Source organism: Chelonoidis abingdonii, chromosome 20 (genome assembly GCF_003597395.2).
Source record: "Chelonoidis abingdonii isolate Lonesome George chromosome 20, CheloAbing_2.0, whole genome shotgun sequence".
Taxonomy (NCBI): Eukaryota; Metazoa; Chordata; order Testudines; family Testudinidae; genus Chelonoidis; species Chelonoidis abingdonii.
Genome location: NC_133788.1, coordinates 22,574,159 through 22,593,335, shown reverse-complemented (window position 1 = coordinate 22,593,335; position 19,177 = coordinate 22,574,159). Strand labels below are relative to the sequence as shown.

Sequence of the window (19,177 nt, the reverse complement as noted above, 5' to 3'; positions counted from 1 at the left end):
TCCGGACCAACAATGAATACATTTGTGGCCTAGAAGTAAGTTATACTTGCTTGCTTCTCCCAGAGCTTAACCAATGTATGTTCAGCCAGTGAAGACCACTCCTCTGCCTTATGCTGTGTCATCTAATGGGCAGTGGGGAAACTAGTCTAAGAAAGCTGCATCTTCTACTAACCCATGGCTCTTTTGCAAGTTACTGAATCTTCACAAGCGGCTATGTCTGTGAAAATAAGTTACTGCATAGGATTTTCTGGCGTAATATATGCCTCTAAACTTCAGTGTTACATTTATTTTATTCCCATTAAAATGTCAGTTTGAAAAAATAAGAATTTACAACACAGCAATAATCTTAGAATCTGCTTTAGAATAAATGTTGTATTGTAACTGCTGCTACCTGGTGACGCATTTTGAGATGTGTCGTTTGGAAGCGTGTGTAATAGTCTATCGCTAGTCCCTTGGTTTTGTGGGTGCAGTTCGGATGTGTTCTGATGTTGCATTGCACATAACCAAGAGAAATTCTGGCATCAAGTTACATTAGAGACTGAAATTAGGCCAGTGATTTAAAGGAGCCCAGGTTAGCCAAAAATAAATTCAATGCAAAGTATTCGTTATGGTCCTGATCCAACGGCTACTTGAGTGGGAGGTCCCTGTGAATTGGCTTTTGGCCTCAATTATGATGAGAGGAAGTTTAACACATCTCCATTCAGGGGTCCTTTTGCTTTGGCTTCTCTTGTCAGAACTGTTCTCAGGGCCAAGAGACTGTGCAGTATTTTTTTTTAACTGATGTGCCTCTGTCCAGTGATATGTTCAGACTTTAATGTCACTTACAGTAGGGTCGTAGCAACAAAATTAAGTGGTTCAAACAGCAAGGGCCTGTATACCACAGACATGCACAGTGCATGTAATTAACAGCTAGCAGAGAAACTCAAAGCTTGAGCTAACAATGAGGCTGCATTTCTTGGAGTTACTGCTGATCAGTGGCCACCTAGGAGAAAAACGGGCCCCATGTGGAGTAAATGGGAATGTGCTGTTTCTCAAAGGATTGTCCTTTCAGGTGTTGTGGGCTGTCTTGAACCTTTTGATGCACAGCGATGTGATGCAATGTGTCCACATGCAGGCTAACTGAAGCTTTGACTTAGGACTGGAGACAAGTGTCGATTTTAAAATGCCTGTGTATTTTTATTGGTTGTCTCTAGCAAAGTACATAGAGCTTTGGCCCTTCCCAGCATAGCTCTATTTATTGTCTGATGGTGCCCCTCACACTAGGAATTGAGCAGTGTAGGTGGCTTGGACGAAGGCAAAGGCATATACATAGCCAGACTCCTCAGCTGGCATTTTCCAAAATGGTGTAAGTTTCCTCGTGCGTCAGTAACGAGCTTTGCCCTGTACACGAGAGAGTTGCTGCTCTGAGGAGTGTACGTTCTAAAGATTTAGATGTATATTATGCTTCCCATGCTGCTTCAAGTACCTCACCCAACAAGGTACCCTCTGAATCTCTAAGTCATCTCTAGGTGATGTAGCTTTAACACAATGAAATGTACACGTGTACACGTGCAACTGAATTGTATCTAAGTTCTGTTTATTAACTTTCAACCTTCATGATGGCGTCACCTGCAGTGTTACACATCTCTGTTATGTTGTATTTAAGGCAATGTTACTTCTGAAATAGAAATAGACTTTGCATTGATTATAGTAGCTTGAGCAGGGTCTGGGAAACCTTGCTAAGCACAAATGCAAACAATTGTGAGTAAATAGATTGATTAAGGATCCTGAATATCCGTGTTTCACAAAATAGTGTCGTTTTTCCCTAGCATTTGCTGTCAGCCAGCCGCTCTTTGGCTTTTAGGCAGAGTGAGCAGGCTGCCTGCCTATCTTTTACCTGGCCCAAGCCTTACCTAAGCACTGCTTCTCAAATTAGGGTGACCAGACAACAAGTGTGAAAAATCAGGACGGGGCTGGGAGGTAATAGGAACCTATATAAGAAAAAGACCCAAAAATCAGGACTGTCCCTATAAAATCGGGACATCTGGTCACCCTATGTCAAAGCAGCAAGTGAGGGAAGGCAGCATCTCAAACCCCAAATGGTGGAGGTGATGACTCATGCTGGAGCAGATTGTTTCCTGAATTCTAGATTAAACTACTGTACATATTCCCTGATTAAATGCCTTGAGAATGCTTACAAGCAAATGAGTGTTAATATCCAGCACTTGGAAGCACTGGGACCTCTGTGGGGTGAGAGCGATTGTCCCATGTCAGAGTGTTGTTGCTAAAAAAACTGGAGATGTCAGCATGCAAACAAAGTTCAAGCAGAATCTGTTGCTATTTTTTCCTTCCTTTCAGTCTTTGTGACCAAGCCCAATAATGGCCCTTCAATGGCATGGAGAAATAATGGAGCAATTATTTGGTCTGAGTGTTTAACCCCAGGAATTTCAGCAAGAGGAGATAATAAATCGCAGGCCAAAATTCACCCATCAGGAGGCCTGTGCACCATATTCCCTGTGCCTAAATACCTGATGTTGATGCCTTGCACAAGGGCCATTAAAAAGTGATTTGGGATGTTCTTACTGAAGAGAGACAGGGTCGTATCAAGAGCTGGAGACGCTCCCAACTCAGTTGGTCATTTGCAAATCACCCAGCTAATAATCTGCCCAGAATGCAGATATCTCCACCTATGTTACTGTTCTGGTTTTGAAGAGGGAAGAAGCCCCATTGCTCACATGTAAGAGAGAGCAGCAGAGTAATGAGATATTAGAAACCAATTTAGGAAAGGAGTACGGTCAAAGTGATGAACATAAGCCAAAGCCAATTGGAAGACCGGCTATGAAGGGGAAACCAGGCAGGTCTGTTAGTAAATTGCCATTCTGGAGGAGAGTTGTGGTCACTAGGTTCAGCTGACAACAGTTCAGACCAGTTGATGTTGCATGGACAGGTGACTGATGACCATGCAGTCATTCTGCTCGAAGCACCTTGTCCCTAGGTCAGAGTGTGTCAGCAGATTTCGCTGCTGCATCTTAGGTTTGAAATATGAGCTTCTGAAGACATAGCTGCAATTTTGGATTTGAATCCCAAAATCCCCAATGTAATGTGTGAAACACCAGGAAATAGGATGGCGGAACTCCGCAAGCCTGGGTTTCAGCCCTGCTGTCCAGCCCCTCTTACTTTTCTGTGCACAGGTCCACGTGTCCAAGAAACCCCAGATTGTTGTTTTGCATTCATAATGGAGAGCGTGCATGTGACCTGTGCAGTTGATCTAGTCTTTGGTTAAACAGCGAAGCCACGGATACTATAAACTCACCACTGCAATGAACCCGGGTACGGTTGCTGTGTCTCTAAAGGTGTGCTCTTGCTGCTACAGACTCCCTTTTCTCTTTCCTTTCCTCAGATTGAGGAGGAGATGCTGGCATTGCAGAATGAGCGCACCGAACGGATACGAAGCCTGCTGGAGCGTCAAGCCCGCGAGATTGAAGCCTTTGATTCAGAAAGCATGAGGCTAGGTTTCAGTAACATGGTTCTGTCTAATCTCTCCCCCGAGGCGTTCAGCCACAGCTACCCGGGAGCTTCTGGCTGGTCCCACAATCCTACTGGGGGTGCCGGACCTCACTGGGGTCATCCCATGGGTGGCCCACCACAAGCTTGGGGCCATCCAATGCAAGGTGGACCCCAGCCATGGGGTCACCCCTCAGGGCCCATGCAAGGGGTACCTCGAGGTAGTGCTATAGGGGTCCGCAACAGCCCCCAGGCTCTGAGGCGGACTGCTTCTGGGGGACGGACGGAGCAGGGCATGAGCAGGAGCACAAGTGTTACTTCACAAATATCCAATGGTTCACACATGTCTTATACATAACTTAAACAAGAACTGAAGGTGGCAATTCCACTGGAGCTGTCTGCCAACAGAAACTGCCTACAGATACGTCCCAGCAGCCTCCTCAGTGCGGGACTGCAGTGGGATGCTGGGTGAACGTGGAGTGTTGTATTCATTTTGTAAAGCACTCTGTTTTGTGTTTACTAACTGGGATGTCATAGTATTTGGCTGCAGGATTTGTTTTTTTTAATTTTTATGTTTTGGGGGGGGACTGGGGAGGGGATCTAAGACATATATGCAACTGGTCAGAGAAGTTGTCTGTCGGATATGGCATTAAAGCTGCACAGGGGCCTCAGACTGCTTTCATCACCCCATCCCTACAGAGCGGTGGGAAGAGTTCAAACCTTAACAGCCGCCCGAGCAGACCAGGGAGGCTGAAATAAGTCACTATCTGGTGAAGGAGCAGCTGTATTTTCTCCCCATTGTTTATCATGAAAATGGCCACATTTCTAGGTGTAGCCTCAAGAGAGGGGGGATTAAAGGAACCGTAGGTGAGGTAGAGGGGCAAGAGGAAAGGCTTTGCCGCTGAGATGAGAGGAATCAACACAGACCCTTGCCACCCAAGTGCACACTCTGTATTGCACTAAGAGGTGAGCCTTCTCCGAGGGCATAGGGCAGCTTCCTGGGCACCACATTGGTAGATGTGTGTGCAGGGGGAGGTCTGGAAATGTTTACAATCCAGCCTAGCATCTTTGCACTCCCCTAGCTGTGCTGGTGGCAGGGGTGTTGTGCTTTGGAGGAGGTTGGGAAGAAGAGCATAAGTAATGCACTTGTATGGCTAATACTGTGACATCTCACCTTAGCTAAGCATTAGAATAATTCCTGGAGCCCTAAGTAGTTCTTTTGCTCTGTTCTTCAGAAACCTTAGACTTCTAGCCAATCAATCTGAAATGCCAGAGGTATTTTGAAAAATGCCATAGTCACAAAATGCCATTGATCAGGGTTTTCATTACTACACTACATACACCAATTTATTACCTTTTAGCTTGTTGCAATTTCCTGTTTACATGTCGAGTGTAGCCAACTGTTGAAATGTTTAGTTGCCATAGTGTACCAGGAGGAGCTGAGCCAATGACTCTTTATCAGCTCCTGACTAACCTACATCACCACTGTAGATCTTGCTGCATGTCAGGCTCCTTTCTATTATTTTGGTTGCCGCAGTACTTCACAACTTTACCATTGGGCCATTGAGACCTTGTGATCATTTGGCAGCATGTCACACCACGTGTAGGAAGCACTATTTCCAGATGGCTCTTATCAGAGCTGCTGTACTACTGAAAGAGAGCAAAAGAGGTTGGGAATTAAATTTAAAAAATTTAAATTAAAAAGGTCAGGGAGTCTGAAAAGCAATGGAATGACTTTTGTGGCTATGTCTTGATCCTTAATATACTGGAAGTGGGAGGTGTCGTGAAAGCCGAGTCCCAATGGTGGGGAGTTCTGGGCAGGTCAGCACCATGAGATTCAGAGGAGAGCAGGTAGATTAAGCTTGGTTTGAGGTAAAGATTTTCTTCCTGGGGACTGACCAGCCAGAGTTCTTTGTAAATGACTTTCCTTGCACACTAATCATCTTGAAGAAAACACTAGCTGCTAACTCTAGGATTTGCCTTTAACATGTTTATAGGGCTCAGAAGCAAGGTTTTCAGAATGTTTGTCATGTGACATATTTATATAGAAATACTCCAGTGTCTCGCTGCTGTTCAGTTTTCTCAACAGTGTGACATTCTTTTGTTAACTAAATTAAAATCCACTCCAGATCCTTAATTCTTAGCCAGTGTCTGGTGAATCCAAACTTCAGGATTTCCAGTGTCTTGGTAGATCATATCACTCAGAACAAAGATGGACGCTATACCAAAATACGTTTTATTAACTCTTTGGCAGGGCCTGGTAGTATTAACAGTGAACGCAGAAGTTTGGGATGAGGCGGTGGAGCCACTGGGGAATATTCCCGTTGGTTACCCTGTAGGACAGGTATGTTTGGGACAAAGATGAACTCTCTGATGCGCTATTCCCCTTGAAACATATCTCTATGTGGGATGGATGTTTTCTCTTCTAGCTGTTGTTTTGCATTAAAACATGCAAATGAAATTAAGGAAAATCACTTTCATTTTCCTGTTTTTAAGAAAAAAAAAATCAAAAGCCAAAACCCTCTGTTGGATCTTACCGCCTTGGTATGGAGGGTGTATCCAGAGCATGGTGCTAATATGCAATGTTTAGGAGTTCTCACCTTCTCAGAATCCCAGACAGCAGCAGTGATCGGCACTCTGCTTCAAAATTCAGGGGGTTCATTCTTCTGCTTCTGTTATGGTTTGAATTTGGCCAAAATCTCTGGCTTAAATTGAGCTACTTCAAGAAGAGTTCCCTCAAACCGCTATTTGTGTAATGTAAAGCATGACTAAATGCTGGACCCAAATGATGTCTATCCCATATTGGCTTTTTTGTATCCAAAAGAATTGTGTAGTAACCATTTTTACATGTATATCATGTGCAGACCTGGACTATTCCAATGAGTTAATATTTTAATTAAAATAGTTTGCAAAAACTGATTCAGATCAACCTTGTCTAAATGTGTGTGTCTCTGTGTATACATGTGGGGAGCAGAAGCTACCTTCCGACTGAGTTTGATCTCAAGAGATGTCTCCCAATTACTCAGTTGTTGTAATCTGTGGGAATCGCTTCATAATGTGTAGTGGAGGTATACTGAGGACATAAATTAGTGTAGATATAATGTATATGTTTTATAGATAATATATATATATATCACATAAATATCTTTGTGAGATATATGTATAAATATTAAATCAAAATAGTCCAGAGACGCAAACACTTTCTGAATCAGTTTGCAAACTCCATTTTTAAAAATTAAAACTAACTACTCCACATTGTCCTGTACTTGTCCGCCCTCTCACACCACCACCGCCGCACTGTACTGTACCCATCTGTCCTCTCACACCGCCGCCGCGCTGTACTGTACCCTCACCTCCTGATGCCGTGCTGTACTGACCCCCCCGCTCCCTCACACTGCCGCCATGCTGTACTGTACCCCCACCTCCTGATGCCGTGCTGTACTGGCCCCCCCGCCCCCTCACACTGCTGCTGTACTGTACCCCCTGGTCCTTCATGCCGCCGTCGTGCTGTACTGTACCTCCCCACTCTCTCACGCCACCGCTATGCTGTACTGTACCCCCCCACCTCCTGACGCCATGCTGTACTGAACTCCCCGCCCCCTCACAGCACCGCCGCGCTGTACTGTACCCCCGATGCTGCCACTGCACTGTACTCACCTGCCCCCTCATGCCTCCACGCTGTACTGTACCCCCCACTCCCTCACGCTGCCACGCTGTACTGTACCCCGCACCCCCTCACACCACTGCCATGCTGTACTGTACCCACTCCGACACCACCATGCTGTACTGTACCCCTCTGCCCCTTCACACTGCCATCACGCTGTACTGTACCCACCCCCTCACACCGCTGCACTGTACTGTACCCAACCCCCTCACTCATGCCGCCGTCGCACTGTACTGTACCCACCCACTCATGCCGTCCTGCTGTATTATACCACCCACCCCCTCAGGCCGCCGTCGTGCTATACTGTACCTACCCGCCCACCCCCTCACACCACCACGCTGTCCTGTATCCACCCCCTCACTTACACTTCAACCAGGGCTTTAAAAATACTGTAACCTATAAATTGTGAAAACTACTCCCAGTGTCTCAGCAAGATACTAGTTTTCCATCTTCTATGTGAGGGTTAACACTGGGAAAATGGCTCTGTGAATATTACTTTACAATTTTTATGACAGTATTTTAAAATACTGGTGCCAGCTCGACACCTACAGCATATTATTCTGTGTGTTTGGTTTTTTTCCCCTTTGCATAGGCTTTAAACTCTGATTAAAGTTTAGTCCAGAGGTGCAATAGCAGGAGAGTTGGCATTTTTCACCTCTTTAATCATATTACACTTCTTTGGTTTTGTTAATTTAAATCAGTGAAAGGGGCCACGTGTGCTTTATTTGTTGTGGTTTCTGGAAAACAGAGGCCACCTCCCCCATTCCCATTGACTGTTGTGCACTTAATTCCTTGGACACAACACTGGAACTTTCACCTGCATTCAGTCTAGCCCTGTGAACTTCCAAGGGGTTGAAAAACAACCACAGTACTATATAGTAACAAAACATTGAATGGAGAAGTCCCCGTGGACATTTCTTATCTACGAGTCCTGCCTTGGGGCAGACTAGAGCTGCTGTACAGCTGCAGTTAACTTTTATTCAGTAGAATGTTGCATGTTGTCAATAAAACCTGCACAGAGAACACAGTGGTGGATACTGGAATAATACTGCTTATTATCAAAAAGGGGGAAATGACCTGTTGAACTCAAAACCGTGATCCTGTCCACTCTTCACTGGCGAAAATAAATCGTATTATACCAATACCTACTGTTACTCTGTTAAATACGCACATCTCTCTGGAGATCTGTCTAATGGTATCTCATTTGTGTATATGTATATACTCCGTGTGTGTGTGTATGCGCACACACAACTCATGCTGTGCATTTCTGTCAGGGCACTTAGCATTCCCTTAGCTGTTAAGCTGACAGGACAATTTGTGCAGCTGGACTGTTAGGGGGAGGATATGAGCAGAAGTGCACAAGGGTTGAATGGAGTGGGCAAGCACTGGTTTAAATCCTGCCCTGTGTTGTGCAGGATGTTAGAGGGTTCTGTAGCTGCTGCAGGCATGTGAAAGGAGGGAAGAGCGCTCATGAAGGGTGCAGCAAAGTTAGAAGGCAGCGCAGCAAGCAAGTTTGCCTAGCACTAGGGAAGTGGCATGGGGAGCTACTGGTGCTGTTTGCAGTATGCTTGTAGTCAGTGTGCTGTGAGGAAAGGCAGTGGTATGTAAGAGTGAAATGCTCTGCAGTCGGAGCTCAGAATCCCTAGGCGTGGTTCATCTCAAAAGATCACAAACCCCATATAGTCATCATTAACGTTCTACATTTCTGGGGATCGGCTGCCACAAACTACGAACTCTGCTCTCTGCACCTTTGTTATTGTTCCATGTGCATTAAGCTAAGGCCAAAACTTACGATAAAACTGTGAAGTTACTTCTTACTAGCTCCATTCTTTATCCTTCTCCCCACCCATTCCTTCCAGAGCAGGGACATGTGTCTCTAAGTCTGGTTTCCCACCACCAGTGGACAGTGTGCTGGGAACAGCATCATTTTCTTCCTTGATGCAGATTGTGTGTGCCCACATAATGCTGCAGGCTTCTGAGTGATGGGGTAACAGATGGACAGAGTCAGCCCTTAGAACCTGATTTTCTAGGTCTGGAAACCTTCTTCAGATTCCTGGCATCTCCTCTCCACCCTTGGATAGCAGTGAGGCATCTGGCAGTTTGGGGAGAGGTGTCGGTTCCTGCATGTGTCAGGTCAGAGTTGCACATATGAAGGGCATCTCTTTGTTAGTGAAGCTTGTTCCTGCAGTGTCAGACCCCGCTAGCATAACAGCATGCCACGCATAAGGTGTCTCTTCTTCATGGTGGTGGTGTGTACGTACCAAAGGGAAGCCCCCAAACACCTGGTCCTGTGGGTTATAGTTACTCTCAGCAGTGTGGTTCCTTAGAAAGCAGGTTTGTAACCTTTCTTTTTCAGTGTCTCCAAGCTTTTGGCTTCCCTACCCTGTCAGCAGGAGTGTCTGTTCTTTTAAAACTGTCCACGCTCCTGGTTTAAAGCCCATGGGACAGTTCCATCCCCACGCTCCCCTGGACTCCAGTCAAGATTGTGAGCCTAGAAGTGGGGTTTGTGTCCTTAAGAAAGGTTGGTGCCTGTAGCAAGAACTTGCGATTGATGTATGTCTTGCTGTGCTGGTTTGAGTTTGCACTGTCAGGATTCATTTCCATGGGAACCAGTGGAGAAATGTTTGCGAGACTGTGCTGAGGGGTGCAGGGGGCTGTCAGATCTGGGAAGAAGCCAGCTGACTTAGTGGTTTTATTAAAACATTACCCAAAAAAGAGAGAGACGCAGATAACCCTGATTCCTGTTGTGTAACGGAACTCAACCAAGTGGGCCTGGCAGGGTCGCTCACGTGCCTGGGACACCCTGTTCCCAACCCTGGGCTAAATGCTGGAGGAAGAAAGCCTGACTCAGCCAGAGAGGGCTTGGTAAACAGCAGCAAACAAGCAGCTGACCCAAACTGTGGGCCTCTGGATGCTTGTGCTTTGGAGGTACATTGACCCCACCTGTCTGCCATCTAGCCATGTTCTGTAAATCCGGGGTTAGCCCTTCTGCAGCCACACGCTCAGCCCGGGAGTTACCACCACACAATGTGCACAAAATCAGGGGTATCTCCTGTCCCCTTCCTTACCCCTCCTGGTACTGGTACCTCAGAACGGGCACCGTTCACATTTTCACTGACAATTGGTTTGATGATTGTGAGTGAAAATATTGTAATTATCTGTAAATATGTAGTTAACAAATTGACCTAGTGTCTGTATTTTTTAAGTTTTTTGTACTAAAGTTTATAGATACAGAATGTGCCAACTAGAGAGGAGCTACGTTGTTGCCAGTTGTAGCCCAGCCTGCATCTAACCCCTTCAATTGCCCATGTGACACTAAGGATTCATGCTTAAATGTCGTAAGGGCGGGAATGGGGGGGATGATAAGGGAGAAAAATGGTTTAATTTGCTGTCCAGGTGGAAATGCTTCTGGACCTCACAAAACAAGATTGATCCATATCTTTTATATTCACCATTTAAGTTGGGTCCCCTGTGTTTTAGATGTGTGTATGCAAAACCTCTGCCTTTTCAGTCTAAATGCAAGGTGAGGTGATGTGGACAGTGCAAAGGATAGAAGTGTTGGCTTGGAGCTTTTTCTGGGGTTGAAACTCACATAAACAAAGCCCAATTTCTCGCTATCCCTTTTATCGTATTTACAGAATTGTACAGAAAATTCATATTCCCCCCACCCACCCCCCGAAAAGGTTTTGATGCCAGGATAATCTAAAGAGTATGTAAACCATTGGAGAAGAAATTAATTTTATGAAGCTCGTTGCCTGCTTTTAGTGCCAGTATAACACATTTCTATGGCAACTCAGAGCTCAGCAGAGTTTGGAAATGAGCACGCAGTTGTTAATGAACTGAAGTATGTAATCGCTGCTTTTGCATGGCTTGACATCAGTGTTAGACTAGGGCCACCTGAAAGCATCGGAGGCAAATTCTTGATTGGAAATGGTCATTTGCTTAAGTTTAACTTGACGAAATGCATTGCCGAGGCATGGTGTGTTCTCCTAGATATTGCATGTGGTCAAGGAATGGAATATGTAGAGGCGGGGGACAGTTTTCTGCCATCGAGCAGGATCTCCTTGCAGACTGGTGGGTGGACTCCCACTGCCCTGCAGGCAGATATTTAGGTGGTTGAGATGTAGGCTACAGCTGGTTTGCATTGTAGTTTTTGTTTTCAACACCCATTACTAAATTAGAGAGTCTTTCCCCTTGGATTGCATATGAATGAAATAATCTGTCTCACCTCACTTGTCCCACCTTCACTGAGTCTCTCATGGCGTAGGCAAATCTGCAACCCTGGAATAGCTCTCAGAGCTCGAGTTCTCAAGAAAAGAAAAATTACCACTAGGGAGACCAGTCATTGGAAGATGTTTAAGTTTCCCTGGAGGCTGTTGGGATGTGAACTCTTCAAGACACTGACAGGATCAAAGAGGGGAGGAAATGCGGAGATGGAGATGGAGAGGCGTGGGTGGTGGGTGTGGTTTCCGGCAATCAAAACCACCTGCTTCCTTTCTTCAACCTTCCTTCTTTTCCAAACTCCTCTCTCAGCTCTCACCTGAGCTTGCTTGGAAGAGGGATACTTTATTTGACCAAACTAACTCAAATTGGGGGTGGATCTGATGCAGATACATTAACGCTACTGATCAGATACAGCATTATACCAACTTGAAAATTCTAAATGCTGAAGATGTTTTTATTAACACTCGGGTTGCTACAATTCCTATTTATGTTCTTCCATGGAAGTCATTAACCCATTTAAAACTTACGGCAAACAGTGATAAAATTGCCGGATTACCAGGAGGACATTAGCTGTCAGAACCTCCTTGGTGTATACAAGAGAGGTAGCATACCATGCATTATGAGGGGTAGGAGAAGGCTGTGTGAGGTATGTATAGTGTATATTTTTAAAAATAGCTTATTGCTTGTATTGTGAAGACTTTAAAGACAAACTTGAGAATTCTAACATAACTATTAACAAATTTAACATAAGTTATGCCACTGGGTTCGGAGCGTCTTGAATGTATAATCTTTTTGTAACCCAGAATGATTTATTCTTCTATCAGTCAGCCAGACATCTTATTTATATGTTGAATTTTGTATATCACTTTCCCTTTTGTTTTCATGATTTCCCGCATGCTTCTGTTTGGTTGGTTGTTTGCACAAGTATTGTGTAAACTAAAAGAAATTTTAACTTGAATCTGGCATTTTTACTTTCTTGGATTTTCTTCCTCCACACTTTTTGGGGGAACCAGGGTGTGGGGTGTATTTTCCATTTGCAGCTTCCAGGTGAATATCTGGTCTTTTGCCAGTCAGCTGAAAATGCTTCACTGTCAGTTGCTTTAAAAGAAAATAAAAATGTCACCTTATCAGCTCTAGGTAACGCATGGGGAGGAGGGCAAGTGCACACCTGTAGCAGCACAAATCTGGTGTTGGTTGCAAAATGAAGGCAAAGCTTGGCTGTAACTAGAGAGCTGCAGAGCTGCCACAGGCCCAGCTGCCATGACCTGCGGTGGGCGCTCGGTTGGCATGAAGGCTGCAGCGGATAGCCAGGTTCCCACAATGGTAGTGGGAGTTAAAATACCCGTATCCCTCTCGGCTTCTGCCTCTGGGGTCATTGTTACACCCCTTGCTGTGTGCCTGCTCACATGTGAGCGGGAAGAGGGATGCTCACAGACACCAAGTAATGTGTTTACTTCTCTTCTCCCTCCTCTAAGAACCTTCAGCTCATGACCCACAACTCTTCCCCACGGCCCCAGCCTCTGTCCTTGGCTAGTAGAGGGCTCGTTCATTCTGGGGCATTGGGGGTGAGGTGTAAGCAAGGCCAGGAGCTGGGCATCACTTTTTCGTGGGTGGTGCTGCCCACGCCATTATACTGAACAGAGGCCTGAGTCTTCCAAGCCCAATTCCTACAGGGGTTAAAACAGGGAAATTGGACTCCTTCCTGCTCATGTTTGTGTTAGCACCAGCTGGGATGGTGAGTCTACAGGTGTGCATTTTCCTTTTGGTAGAAAATGCCACAAGCACTAACTGATGAGGCTTATTGTACAGTATATTGTCAGTATTCTGGTATCCTTCTGGTTCAACATACATTAGTGCTCATATATAACCTGTATTAATTGTATAGATTGTGCATTTAAAGCTGTTACCATGTTGTCAGAAAATGAGAGAGGAGAAAATAAGGTCGTATGTAATATTTTGTTTGTAAGTATCCTTTGTAACAGAGCAAAGGAAATGTTAAAAAATCAACTGTAATAAAGTAATTTTAGTACATGGAGCGTCTGCTGCAGGTTTTGAAAGGTGGGATGTAGCCAGGACTCTGGATCTAAGGCCACCTCCTGTGGAGAGCGCCCGAGGACCAGGGCGTGGGCTTTGCATCTCCCTTGAACACTGTTCCTTCAGCAGCACAGCACCCTCCCATGGCAGGAGCATGATGGAGATTGCTTTGACCCGGGAGCACTTTCCCACCCCAGCACGCTCGGGCTGGCCACTGGGAACTGCATGAGCTAGTGGTGTTTCATAGGATCGGGGGAGGCTCAGCTAGCCGTGCTCGGCCCTGAGTGCGCACAGCCTGGGCCATTTCCAATGTGGTGGGAACACACCAGTCATGTCAGCCATGTGGGCTTTCAACAGTCTGTTTCTGTGGGGAGGGGATGACAGGGCCTGTGTGTGCAGTGCCTGCCATGCTGGTGTGAGTGTGCAAGGGGAAGGCTGTGCAGCACTGGGTGCTGCTTGTCCTCTAATGGGGGGTGACTGCACAGCGCTGCATGGCCCTTGGACAGCCTCTCCCAGGGATGCTATGGAGAGGTGCTAGACCTGCCTGGTGCTACCTGGTGTAGGACCTCTGCCAGCTGAAAATCTCCTGGAGGTGGCAGGCAGTGGAGGAAGCCTCTCTCTTCTGCAGGACGCCCCTCCTGTACCGGTGCAGACCCTTCAGCCTCTCCTCCGTGCGAAAGAACTCTGCGACGGCTGTGAAGTACTCCAGCATCACCTCGTGGCTCCAGGAGCAGGACCCCTCCCTCAGGAAGCCGCAGTGCCCTCCGTGTGGTGTCAGCAGCAAGAAGAAGTAGGGGCTGCTGTGGAAGAGCTCCATGGGGAGGGTGCTGGCCGGAGGTCCTCGGACAGGGTCGTCGGCGCTGCAGATGCACAGGACCGGGACGGCTGCCTCATCCACCTCCCGGAGGGGGTCGTTGCGATCCCAGTAAGCGTCCCAGGTGACAGGGTGGCTCTTGGTCTGGCAGAAGAGGGTTTCCTCCAATTCCCGGAGCGAGCGGCTCCTGAACAGCCTGCCTGTCTCCACAACCTCTGCCAGCGCGGTGGCATACCTAGGAGGGACACAGGCAGCAGGCAGCGGTGCGGCTCATTCACCAGCATATCGCTGCCCCCTGCTGGGTGCTATCAGATTTCTCAAGGGTGTCCATGGCTGCCATAGCTGGCTAGTGGCACTGTCCTGCAGCAGTTCTGGGCTCAGAGCTCCTGACTCCTACTGCCAGGGCCTAGTATGTTTGGCTTGGTGGGGGCCTGAAGCCACAACATGGCAGGGATGCTAGAGACCACGCTGATGGGCCCGTTAGAAATGCTTGGCTAGGCCATAGCGTCTGTGTGCATCCGCCTCTGTGTTTGTGACACACCCAGTTTGCATAAGGCCTTTGAACTCCTCACACACCCTCCCCGGGCCCCACCCGGAGGAGCTGGGTGCAGCTGGGTCCAGGGAGCCCTGCCGCTAGCCTGTCCCACCCAAACCTACAGCCAGTTAGTGCTGTGGGTGCATGTGGCCATTTAATGCCTCTGCTTTCGCAGTCCCTGCCTGTTCAGACCAGAAGGGCCCTATGGCAGCTGTTGTTGGGGCAGGGCTGGCCTGGGGGCTCTGTGGGTCCAGCCCTTCCCTGCTGCAGGAAAGGAGGCGAGTTTCTCGCTCATTTGTCATTTTGGTCACTTGGGTTGGAAACCATAGCGACGAGGAGAATCCTAGCACCTGGCCTCCCGTCCAGGGCTCTGGTTTCCATGACAGCAGGCTGAGGCTGCTGCAGCATTTCAGCGTGGGAGCTGGAGAGCGGGCAGGCCATGCTGTGCGTGACGAACCCCGCAACCACCCCAGGGCGAGCATGGCACCCAATGCGCTACCCCTAAGGGCAGGACATCCCTGGCTCCCACACGCAGGGCACAGGGCAACGGACTCCGGGCAGCCTAAGACAGTAACAATCCAGTTCTGGAGCACAAGTGTCCCCCTACCTCTGGGCTGGGCTCCTGAGCATGGCTTTTTCCCTCCCCAGGGCACTGGGGGGTGGTGACTTTCCTTCCTTCCCCGAGCACTGCCCGAGGTAGCACCTGGGGCCATTGGACTTCTCCATGTTCCTGGAATTGTCCATTGATGGTCCCCAGGCTGCACTGCAGCTGGGCTCTCTCGCTAGGACCAGGGGAGGGGGGCACTCAGAGTAATGAAGTGCAGACAGGCATCACCACCCCAGACTGGCCAGGGGAAGCTGAGGTCCAGTGGGGTCCTGCTGCCATTCTGAAGCTGCTTGCCTTGACTCTCCTAGAAGGGAGGACTGTGCAATGGCATGGCTGGTGCATCTGCCCTTACCCAGCACATCCAAGCCTGCTCTACACTCTGTCTCCCTGGATGACTCAGTTGAGGTGTCACTCTGGTTTCAGCTCTGGTGTGGACGCAATTCTACAGGGGTCACGGTGTCTTACACCTGTATAGCTTATCCCCCTCCCCTATGGGACTAGCTGGGCTGGTGCAAAGCATCTTCGTGCCCGGGCGGGGCCGTACCGCTGTACCCCAGCTGGGTGCCAGGAGCCTGCAGCGAGGTGTGGCTGGGCTGAGCAGGTTACCCCAGGGCAGATCTATCTCCATGGAGAGCTCAGTGGTGGTTTCTGGGCAGAGGTAAAACTTCAGCAGAGCTACTTCAAACTCAGGCAGGCTGGTGGGTATTGTCCTGGGACTCGCTAAGGCAGTGACCTTAGCTTCCCTTGCCCAGCCAGACTCTTCCCTTGCTGCCCCGCTCCAGAAAGTTTTGACAGAAGCTTTTAAATTGGGTCCAGAGCATTTCTAATGTGCCTGTCAGTGTTGGAACACGGTGACTTCACTTTTAACAATCTCCCCAACACACGCCTGCTGCTGGAGATGGGGGGGTCCCCACTTGCTCCCATAGCCCCCACAAAGCATGCGGCACAGAGCGTGTAGCAGGGTTGTCAGCTGGCCCCTCGCAGGGCTGCACTCAGGAACTGTGGTGTTCAGCTGCTCTCATCTGTTGGGGCTCCTGCCTGCTCGCTCCAGCTAACTGCACAGTCTCTACATGTCTCATCCCTTCACCCCCAGGCTGCACATCCAGCAGCTCCGGCCAGGCAGGAGTCAACACTGGTGCTGGGCAAGTTTCCCCTGCGCTGACCTGCCAGTGCCCCTCAATCCTAATCTGCAGCCCCTGGCTACCCCACCCCTGGGATCCCAAAATCTACCCTGCTCTGCCCCCATGCCACCCCAGCTCTGCCAAACTCTGTTCCTGCCACCCCCAGGGTGCCTGTATGCCTGCCCCCTCAGCCTGAAGAAGTGCAGCCGAGAGCAGGGGAGGAGCTCGGGAAAGTACTGACCTGCTGAGGCCTTGTTTCTGGTGCAGGAGCAGACTCCACTCATACAGCCAGGGGCACCCAGTCTCCAGCCAGGCCTGGCACCTGAACACGGGCGAGATGCAAGCCGCTGCAGCCAGGTAGCTGGAGGAGCCACACTCTCCCAGGTAGGAGAGGAGCAGGCCCGAGCCTGAGCCCTCGCTCACGGCGCAGAGCGAGGAACCTGGCTGCCGCACGCGGATGTATGTCACTGCCTCCTTGAGGTCGCCTGGGTCCCCGAAGGCCTGCAGCTTCAGGCTGGCGAGCGGGCTGCCGTTGTGTCCCCTTCGGTTGAAGATGACGGGCTTGTAGCCCTGCTCCAGGGCCAGCAGGCAGAGGTGCAGGACGCCCCTGGTGACCTTCCCGGAGGCATTAGGGAGGACAAGCAGCACCGGGGCGGTGCCAAAGGCAATGGTTGCTCTACTCCTCCTGCCGGTGCCACGGGGCCCCATGACCCAGTCCAGGGCAACCAGGCCCCCGTCGGCCAGCTGCAGGAGCTCCCGGGCCAGCTCTGGCTGGTGGGTAGGGGGGAAGAGGAGCTGGAACATGGTCTGGAGCTGAGGCCAGGTCCTCCACAGCCAGCGCCCGCTCTGCAGGGCAGCACTCCGCCGCAGGCTCCTCAGCAGGCTCTGGGCCAGGGCGGAGGATTTGCAGATAAGCCTGCAGCGTCCTGCCCCAGGCCCCCCATCCCCAATGACATTGTCCCCATCTTCTTCCTCGCCTGCACCCCCTGGCTCACGGCTAGGGAGCCAGCTGCCCCCGCCTGGCCCCCAGAGCTCCATGGCTAGGAGGCAGAGGAGGGCTAAAGCCAAGGCCCAGGCTGCAAGGCTCCCTAGTGCCAGCATGAGGTGCCTCGTCCGGCTGGGGAAGAAGTGTCTCCTGGAGCCCCCTGCCTGGGCTCCACATCGGCCCCCCTCCTTACTTAGCAAATAATGGATTTGTCTTAGGGCGAGTGCGATTGGATGGGGGTTGTGCAAGCGTTAACCCTTCCCCTGCTGGGTGCTCTCACCATGGCCCTGGCTAGCTGCCTTGAGGATCCTCTCTCCAGCTGGGGGTTGAGGGGTGGCTGAGGAGGGGTGTCTTGGTGCACTTGCCTTTCCCTGTACCTGGAGCAGGTCTTGGAGGGTCTGCACTCATAGGCAGGGACATCAGGCCTAGAATAACCTGCCCCTCCCCTGGCTGATCTGTGGTGTGGGGCTGGTGCCTGCCCTCCAGGGCCTATGTACTGCACAGGGCCCTCAGCCTCGTTCCACACCAGCTGGGGGAGCAGAAAGCTTGCCCCGTTCTCCTGCTTGCCCCCTGCCCCCGCATGGTGCCACACTCATGCAGAGAACGAGCGGCTCAGTTCCTGGGGTGGTGAGAAGTGCAGACTCCCGGCCATGCTGAGCTGCTGCTGGAGCCCTGGAGGTGTCAGGTGCCCAGCTGGAAGCAGGGAATGGGGCTCACGAAGGAGTGACCAGGCGAAGTGCATTGACCTGGGCCCACTGGAATTCAGGTGAGATGAGTGCATGTTTCTTCTGACCTAAACCCGCTGCAGGCGTGGAGCGGACGTCCTGCCCCACAGCCAGGCTGCAGGCGTGGAGCAGAGGTGCTGCCCCACGGCCGGGCTGCAGGCGTAGAGCAGGCGTGCTGCCCCACGGCCGGGCTGCAGGCACGGAGCGGACATCCTGCCCCACGGCCGGGCTGCAGGCACGGAGCGGACATCCTGCCCCACGGCCGGGCTGCAGGCACAGAGCAGGCATGCTGCCCTATGGCCGGCTACAGGCGCAGAGCAGGGGTGCTGCCCCACAACCTGGCTGCAGGCGCAGAGCAGACGTCCTGCCCCACGGCTTGGCTGCAGAGGGGAGGGTTTCTCAGGGAGAGGTCTAGGCTGCTGGGAATTTTCCATAGCAAAGCACTCTGTGTGCACCCCCACCCCCGAATGGAGCCATTACACCCTGTACCAGCCCTGCAGGCCCTCAAGCACCATGACCACTCCCAGCGCTGTGCATGTAACTTATCTCCCTCCAACACACACCCCACGGGAGGAGGGGCAGGCCCTTGTTCTGGCTGTGCTTTAAGTTCCAATCCTGCACTGAGTGCTGGTGGGTGACTGTGTTGGCTCAGGCTGTGAAGCTGCCCTGGGCCCCGAGCGAGATCTGTGTGCACCGTTCAGTGGGGCACGCTGCACACAGACCCCGTCCCTCCCTGAGCCTTGCACCGCAGTGCCTGGGGTCCGTGGGCTGGAACATTCTGTCCCTCTGGGTCAGGAAAGCCCCCTGTGGCAGCTGGCAGGGGTGGGGAAGGTGAAAGGCTGCTGGGGCCGCGGGCTGCTAATCCTGCCACCAGTGCCAAGGCGAAGGCAAAGTTCTCTGCCCCCGGCCGCTCTCCCAGGAGCACAGGCCAGGCGGGCTGGGCCAAAGTCCACAGGCGGCTGCTCCAAGGGCCCCCAGGCTGGGT

At 50.3% G+C, this 19,177-nt stretch overlaps 2 protein-coding genes across 2 annotated transcripts in view; one reads left to right on the top strand and one right to left on the bottom strand.

Annotated features, from left to right (window-relative positions):
• The window catches only part of TAOK1 (TAO kinase 1), a 67,366-nt gene extending 53,966 nt beyond the window's left edge, over positions 1 to 13,400 (top strand). The window contains exon 19 of the mRNA XM_032788761.2: positions 3,380 to 13,400. Coding sequence (XP_032644652.1) covers positions 3,380 to 3,841 — 462 coding nt within the window. The 3' untranslated portion in view covers positions 3,842 to 13,400. The remainder of the gene's footprint in view (positions 1 to 3,379) is intronic.
• On the bottom strand, positions 12,431 to 17,520 carry ABHD15 (abhydrolase domain containing 15). The gene is made up of 2 exons (XM_032788763.2): positions 16,724 to 17,520; positions 12,431 to 14,454 (listed from the first exon to the last, which is right to left on the bottom strand). Exons 1-2 carry the CDS (start codon positions 17,518 to 17,520, stop codon positions 13,956 to 13,958), a joined length of 1,296 nt encoding a protein of 431 aa, XP_032644654.2. The 3' UTR covers positions 12,431 to 13,955.
• Between the last annotated feature and the right edge of the window lie 1,657 nt (positions 17,521 to 19,177).